This window comes from Haliotis cracherodii, unplaced genomic scaffold (assembly GCF_022045235.1).
Source record: "Haliotis cracherodii isolate W230 unplaced genomic scaffold, xgHalCrac1.p SCAF_6, whole genome shotgun sequence".
NCBI lineage: Eukaryota > Metazoa > Mollusca > Gastropoda > Lepetellida > Haliotidae > Haliotis > Haliotis cracherodii.
In genome coordinates this window covers 33,809,814-33,818,202 of record NW_027266319.1, presented here as the reverse complement: position 1 = coordinate 33,818,202, position 8,389 = coordinate 33,809,814, and the positions used below count along the sequence as shown (strand labels likewise).

Genomic DNA, 8,389 nt, shown 5'->3' with positions numbered 1-8,389 from the left:
TTTCACGATATATTTATAGTACTTTGTAAATGCAACATATTTCACCATCAAAAGGTTCCATAATTTCATTAAAAAACTTAGTGTTGAATTGATATAAATGCATCAGGAGAGCCATAACTTATAAAATTTGTGCGGAAATCTAAGCAACATTCCTCATTCTGGAGTTGAGATGACGATGCTATGGACGCAGTCACTTCCATCTGTGTTTTGGGGCTGCTTGTGTCAAACCAGGGTTTACAGCTTGTTCCCCCATTTGCCTTTCCTTTCACAAAGGTGCAAATAGTCTAACAAAACCAAGAGGCTGAATTCCTGCATATTAATATTTCATTAAAAAAACTGTTAATGTCTTTCAGCCACAGCACCCGATTGTGCAAGTTTGTCACGTGTCAATCTCATTAAAATCAGATCTTAGTTCTCGCTACTGCTAAACAAAGATCTGAGGACATCCCATCACGAGTCACGTCAAAACGACCTTGCGCGAACTTTGACCGACCAATGAAATGACCAATCAGAAGGCAGCTTACTCGTGCTTTACGGCACTAATTTCAAATTGGCGACTACGCTTAGAAACATATTTTGACAAATTCTCGATTACAAATTAGAAACCTGAACAAAAGAACATTCTGGAATGGCTAATAGATGGTCTAGATGCTATGGATTCGGTCGTTAAACCCGTAACTATCGTTCTGAATACCCCGTGTTAAAGTTTTCGAGGTTGGATGATTAGAAATCACATTCCGACTGTCACTTTCATAATCTGGTAAGCAATGCTCTGATTGGTCGGATGAAAGGTTGTTCTGCCATGACCCCTCATGGATGTCCTCAGATCTTTGTTTAGCGGTAGGGAGAACTGAGGTCTGATTTTTAATGAGATTGGTCACGTGTAGTTTCACACCTGTACAACAGCCATCACAGACTTACATGAAGAAACAAGAGAACGTGAACATTTTACACATTGTAAGGTCCAAATGGAGAGAACATTGTATGAAGTCAAAGCTACTGTTCCTGGAGAGGAGAAAGATGATATTTCAATGACTTGTAAATGTGCATTTCAATGGATGAAGCCATATTTAACCAAAGATTGTCATTAGCCTTGAGACTATAAATCTGTCATTTAGAAACAGTGTCCCCACGGTTGAGCAGCTTGCCTGTATTCAGTGCTATAACATTTACATATTGATAGTGATTAGACAAACTGAATAGACAGTCACTGTTTCATAAAGTGACTGTCTTGTCAGCCTTTCACATAAAGTTGTTCATAATCAGATATATGTGAAAATTCCCTATTATCACCCTTGTGTTAGTTGTAAGTGAGTGAGTTGGGTTTAACGCCGCTTTTAACAGTATTCCAGTTATATCACGGTGTGTCAGCTTGATGTGGGAGGAAAGCCCGAAGTGATGTAGGTCTTAGACATTTACCACTTTGGTGAAACCCACGAGCATAGATATGGTGCTGACAAACCTAGAAACATAATCAGGATTCATATACAGGATTCATGGGTGTCGGAGAAAGCATGTGAAGTATTGATGATGCTCATCATCAGTGTCTGAAATAGCTGCCTGCTCGCTAGCCAAATGCCTGTGACTTTAAATTTGGGCTAGGAACGTTTCAATCATGTTGTTAGCCAGTCAGGCACAGACTAAGTCGTCTGAATAAGGCCGTGATATACATTTGTAGCTAGAACTGTTCTCTGTGGCATAAAGCAACACTCACTCACTCACTCACTCACTCACTCACTCACTCACTCACACAACCATAGCTGGACAAAAATGAAATTCTTCAGATATCTCTAATAGTCCTGACAAAGGCAACTATTACTAAAAATTCCCTCACTCACTCAGTCAGCCCGATGTGGTAAATTAAACTCAACTGGTAAAGCATAAAGACACATGACAAATGATCTGAATAAATATGGCATTTATCCATGATGGAAGATGTGTGATATTATAAATAATTGTGATTGGGTGCTCTCAGTCCACAGCATCCATGTCTGTGTAACCAAGGTCCCTATAGGTTGTCCGATTGTCAAGGTTGTCTCCCCTTATTTCTCCAGCCTCATCACTGTCACTGGACCCCTTCTCCAACAAGTTCTGAGAATGTTTGGTGGCGCCGTCGGCAGTGGCTGACAGTTTGACATTTGAGTCTGTGACAAGTTTGGTTTGTTGAGTGTTTTGCTCCTCCTCGGACGACTCGCTTGACGGAGGTGGAAGGATTGGTTCATTTGTTCGTTGTCGGTAAAACAGGAGATAGGCGGCTCTGGTGACTACGTTCTTCTCATTGCTGATTGATGACACTCGACTGTCATCACAGAGACGCCAATCTGAAGAGATGAACAAAAATACTCTCAAATAAATTAACAAGGTATCGAAACATCATCTTGGGTAACGTGTATAGTGGTATTGTATCGTCCACAGCAACAAACCCTTTTGAGATAACACAAGAGTCAGTGAGTGAGTTGGGTTTAAACTAGGGCTGGGATGGGTAACTCAGGTACCCGGGTCGGGTGGGTACTGAGAAGGACCCAGGTACCCACAGGGCTACCCGGACCCGTGGTTAGGCACGCGATATATTGTTTAGAGAAAATAATTATATTTGGTTACACTAACGTCACTAATGTTCCCATTTCTTTCTGACTATGCACCCATTCCTTCTGATTTTCCATCTGGTCAAATAAAGATATAACTTAATTCAACTTCAGCGTATGAATGACCAGATTGTTTAATACATGTATCTAAATACATTTTGCCACGGCTAAGCTAAAAATGTTCCCAATCGGACATTTTGAGACATCTCCTGAGACCTACAGTGGGCACCCGGGTAGGGTCGGGTGATAGGGAGGTGGGTACCTGGGTAGTAAATTTGGACTCGTCCCAGCCCTAGTTTAAACCCACCTTGAACAGTATTCCAGTGTCAGTTAAATGTGGGAGGAAAGCCAGAAGTGATGCAGGTCTTAGACGTTTACCACTTTGGTGAAAACCACGTGCACGGGTATCGTGCTGACAAACCTATAACATAACAAGGTGAACCCAGCTTTGTACCCATAACCATAGGTTTCTTGTGTGCCCAAGGGACCAGTGTTCAAAAGAAGTGCCAGCCCGTAGGCTTGTGGCAGGTAGATCTCGAGTCTGGCCCATAGTTTCAAATATGTATGACTCCTTATGGCCTGAAGTAGATTTACATTTTGATTAATTCTGTCACAATAAGCTGCAATTTTTTAAAAGAAGGACTGAAGAGTTTACCCAGGGCCTGAAGCCTCGAAAGTGTGGGTCGTGATGTCATTTTGCAATTTTTTAAAATACAAAACTCTGTGCAGTGAAACAACAAGGAAGATAAGAAAACTTTTCACATATTTTTCTTTGCATCAAACTGTGTCAAGTAAATTGATAAAGGTATGTTTCAGTTGTAAATACATGATACTGTTAATATTATTCAGTATCAGCATCAGATAATGATGACAGTGATGCTCCATGGCTCCGTACCAACTTCATTCCTCAGAGGGTCAACAGTGTCGGTGCAGCGTACGTAGGAGGTGTAATGGCCGCCCAAGATGCCTCCGTGATGGTTTATGACGCCGTAGAGATCATACACAGGATGCTGCTGTGCCGAGGGCGTCTTCCCCAGGATAAACTTGGACAGGTCCAGACCTCTGAAGTAGAACACAAACAGGCTTAGCTGAGAGGAAAAGTAAGACAGTGAGAGATAAAGAGGAAGACAGTAAGAACGAAAGAGATAGTGAGATAGAATAAGAGACGGTGGGAGATAAAGTGGGAGATAAAGTGAGAGAGAAAGAGGGAGACAGTGAGAAAGAAATAGAAAGTGAGAGATATAGTGAGACAGTGGGAGATAAAGTGAGAGAGAAAGAGGGAGACACTGAGAGAGAAAGAGAAAGTGAGAGATAGAATAAGAGACAGTGGGAGATAAAGTGAGAAGGAAAGAGAAAGTGAGAGATAGAGTGAGAGAAAGTGAGAGATAGAGTGAGAGAAAGTTAGATAGAGTGAGAGACAGTGACAGAGAAAGTGAGAGAGAAAAGGATCTTATGCCAAGTTTGTAAAAGTGTCATACCATACCAGCCGTAAATATGCCAAACTTTTTTGAGTAGTATATGTGCAAAACAGTGTGAGGGTGAATGTACGTCAGCAATATTCCAGTTATATCACGATAATGAAATACAGATTACACAAACTACTGGTTCATATACCATGAGAAACCATTAACAATGACAATCAGCTGTCACACATTGCTAGTAATGGCCTAAGTGACAACTGTTGGCAAAGCTGAGGACTGACTGACATTGCTGCTCTGTTTACAGCCATATTTTCTAGTGGTCTACACGTCATACGATTATCTCCCTTTGATTTCCACACACTAATATTTCTGGTGCTTGAGGTTCATTAGTACTCTTGGATTCCATGCATACTTGGTGTGTATGTGACAACTACTAGGAAAGCAGACCTGAGCATTGACTAACATTGTTGCTATTTTATATTTTCGGCCATATTTACTTGTGGTCTACATGTTATACGATTATCTCCCTTTGCATTCCACACAATATTATTTCTGGTTTGGCTTGACGCTTGGATTCCATGTATACTTGGTGTGTATGTATATAGATTCGATAAGACTGTGATGTAATTGTATGACGTAGTGTGGCAGATAGTTTTCTAGGTAACGGGTTCAAGATGGTGTGTTCCTGAGGGCTGAGCCCATTGTGTCTGTGTCTGTATCTTTTTGTCAGTTGATCTGTTGATTTTAAATATTAGTGGAATAAATGTAGTCAATTGTATCCTGTGTTCTAATTTCTTCACTGGCAAGCACTTGCTAAATGTTAACCATGATTGACAAGATAAGTCCAAGGCAATTATCAATGGAGACAGATCTGTTCTGCCGCTTGATAACCAATCACAAATAAAGAGGTTTCCAGCAGTACCTTGTAGGAAATTCCACCATTTTGTCGATCTTGTCCCGAAAGATGAAGTTTCTAAAGGAGAACCTCTTCAGTTGGATAATAAGCAGATGTGGGAGCCGCCATATTGACATCTGCTTCGTTGCTTCCTGGTGCTTCTTGCAGTGTGGGCAGTACCTGCACAACGAAGTACATACACTACATAGCAACATTTAGGGCTGGGACGGGCAACTCGGGTACCCGGGTCGGGTGGGTACTGAGTAGGACCCGGGTACCCTAAGGACTACCCGGACCCGTGGTTAGTCACGTGATATATTGTCTAATGACTAAAATTATCTGGAACTCTATGGTTACACTACAAGTCACTAATGTTCGCTTTTCTTTCAGACTATGCACCCATTCCTTCTGACTTTTCATATGGTTGAATAAACATATAACTGAAGTCAACTTCAGTGTATGCATGACCAGGTTGTTTAATATATGTATCTAAATACGTTTTGCCAGGGCTATGCTAAAAAATATCCCAATCGGACATTTTGAGACATCTCCTGAGACCTAGAGTGGGTATCCGGGTAGGGTAGGCTAAGAGGGGGGCGGGTACCCGGGTACTCGGGTAGTAAATTTGGACTCGTCCCAGCTCTAGCAACATTGGATTGTATTGTTTCTTGACTCACAAAGTGTGTTTGATGTTGGCAGTATTCCAGCGTACAAGATGGTGGTCTGTGATCCCCAGACCCCAACCCCCTTTTAAAAGCAAATGTAGTATGTTGTAGAATGTAAAATTATCTGAGACAGGATTTTGATATATCCCTTTTAAAAATGCTGGATCCGCCTTGGACCAGACAAACCAGTGATTGATATTGTAACCAACAATCCAAGCCGTTGGGGTAAGATAAATACAATCAATGTAATCACTGAGTTTGACCACCCAATCCTCTTATGACCAGCATGGCTTTTTGGGGACCTGTTTGATAGGAAATGGGTACTATTGTTGAGCATAGCCCTTCTGTAAGCGGTCATACATTATATCCTGTCATGTTTTTTGATGACACGAGTTTCATTTTCCATATGAACCTTAGAATGGGTCACTCTGGACCAGGGCTAGACACCACCACTAGTTTACTAGTTTTCAGACTCGTAAAAATCTAGAGGGAAAAGTTGTTTTATCCCAAATTCTAGCTATTTTACATAAACCACAAGTTCAAAATGAGCTCCAAACTAGTTGGACTTAACCATTGGAGTCCACTGATGAACTACATACTTGGTGGCGTGTGTGCATGCGTGCGTGCGTGCGTGCGTTGCTGATGTTATAGTGCTGGCCCACTGAGATACGATGCCGCCACTTAACATGAATCATCCACATAGACACAGTGTACTGACTCCGAGCCGACCAGTCCTTGTTAAAGACCCTTAATGCCGAGCGTCAGGTAGGGTAACAAAAAGTACTATCTTTTAACATCTTGGTATGACGCGGACAGGGATCGAACCATGACCTTCCTCTCTCCAGGCAGACGCTCTACCACTAGACCACGGAGGTGGTCTTGTTCTTGTCATGACCCTTCCTCATAACCCACCATGTAAACTTCCCATTAGGCATGTTAGATGGCAATGCTCCGACTTTAAGACGTAAACAGAAATTTTCAGGTGTCCTATCACATCATCTGTAACTTTGCTACCTACCAGGCCTCGTCTCGGCTGAGCATCTCGGGCTCGGTGAACACCTCCAGACACTGGTCCAGTGTGATATTGGAGTAGTCTGGAATACAACAGTTGAAATGTGAAGATAAGTCATAGCTTTTCTGAAGAAGTAGTTTGATCAGAAAACGTGAGCAAAAAGCCAATAAGGATTTGCAAATATGTCATCATCGTATACATCTTGAAACAAAAGCATGACTCTCACCATCAGATTGTGCCGTCTGCATGCTTTCATCATCATCCGCATCCTGAAACAAGCAGAAGAACACTGTGAGTTATTTTGTCGACATCAGTCAGCATGCATCATCAAGGATGTATCTAGACATGCTCAGAGGCCATTATTCCGATCCAAGTCTGCAGCAATTATCAGTAAAAAATCCCCAAATTACCAAATTTCCCAATTCATGTTTTATGGTAATGTAGAAGAGACTTGTATTCACTGACCAATTTGAGCCAACATCCCAGTTTTTCCCAAAAAGCCTGTTCCCTGGATAAATGCTTGGTCATTTTCTAAATTCAACAGATGCCTGAGAATGACATCCCTAATCTAATAACAGCATATAATCCAAGGACTACAATGGAGATCATAATGGCGTTAACTCACCAACTCCTTAGACTGGACCAACACATAGGACGCAAGCTTGTCACTGTTTCTCCAGTCCATGGATAGAAATCGCCGGCTGGTCAAGTCTAGGGGTACCTCTCCCTTATCTTCTAGTCTCTCCCCATCAGGGCCCCTCAGTCCTTCTCCGTCGTTATTGACCGGCTTGATGTGGAACAACGGCATGGCCCTCTCGGACTCCTCTGTCTGGATGCCCAGGACAGGGTTGGTGGGGATCGATCTGGAAGACACCTTAGCCTGATCAGGCGGGAAGATCTCGTCCGCTTGTCCCGAACTACCCACAGTGAAGTTCCTTGACGCACTTTGATCCAAGGAGGGACTCTCCGGTATGTCATCATTACCGAAACTCTCACTCGAGGCAATGGTTGGAGGCATGTGGGTGAGGTTTTGGTCCATGTCCAGTGATGTGGCGCTCCCTGCTAGTGCTGTGGTGCTGCTGCTCTCAATGCCAGTGTCACAGTCGTCATCCAAGGCCTGCTCAGCATCTGCTGTGAGTGTGTGAGTGCTGGCTGATGATGATTGACTGTCAAGGCTGTTGAGGCTGCCACTTGATTGGCTGCTGGAGGAGGAGCTGAGGTTGGAGGTGGAGGGATGGCTGGACAGCTTGGTGGGCGGTACCGCCTGCACAGGGGGCTGGAAGACATCCACGGAGTACCTGGCACACACAACATTAGATCGGGTGAGAATACAATGGCAGCTTGGTGGGGGGCATGGCCTGCACAGGGGGCTGGCAGACATCCACAGAGTACCTGGTACACACAACATTAGATCGGGTGAGAATACAATGACAGCTTGGTGGGGGGCATGGCCTGCACAGGGGGCTGGAAGACATTCACGGAGTATCTGGCACAGACAACATTAGATCGGGTGAGACTACAATGGCAGCTTGGTGGGCAGCACGGCCTGCACAGGGGGCTGGAAGACATCCATGGAGTACCTGGCACACACAACATTAGATCGGGTGAGACTACAATGGCAGCTTGGTGGGCAGCACGGCCTGCACAGGGGGCTGGAAGACATCCACGGAGTACCTGGCACACACAACATTAGATCGGGTGAGAATACAATGGCAGCTTGGTGGGCAGCATGGCCTGCACAGGGGGCTGGAAGACATCCATGGAGTACCTGGTACAGACATTAGAGCAGGTGACGATACAATGACAGCTTG

At 43.7% G+C, this 8,389-nt stretch overlaps 1 protein-coding gene across 1 annotated transcript in view; it reads right to left on the bottom strand.

The window, feature by feature from the left end:
- Positions 1–1,619: 1,619 nt before the first annotated feature.
- The window catches only part of LOC139446737 (ubiquitin carboxyl-terminal hydrolase 19-like), a 33,898-nt gene continuing 27,128 nt past the window's right edge, over positions 1,620–8,389 (bottom strand). The window contains exons 21-26 of the mRNA XM_071228039.1: positions 7,204–7,876; positions 6,805–6,847; positions 6,585–6,660; positions 4,929–5,081; positions 3,481–3,647; positions 1,620–2,321 (exon numbers count right to left, since the gene is read on the bottom strand). Coding sequence (XP_071084140.1) covers positions 1,972–2,321; positions 3,481–3,647; positions 4,929–5,081; positions 6,585–6,660; positions 6,805–6,847; positions 7,204–7,876 — 1,462 coding nt within the window. The 3' untranslated portion in view covers positions 1,620–1,971. The remainder of the gene's footprint in view (positions 2,322–3,480; positions 3,648–4,928; positions 5,082–6,584; positions 6,661–6,804; positions 6,848–7,203; positions 7,877–8,389) is intronic.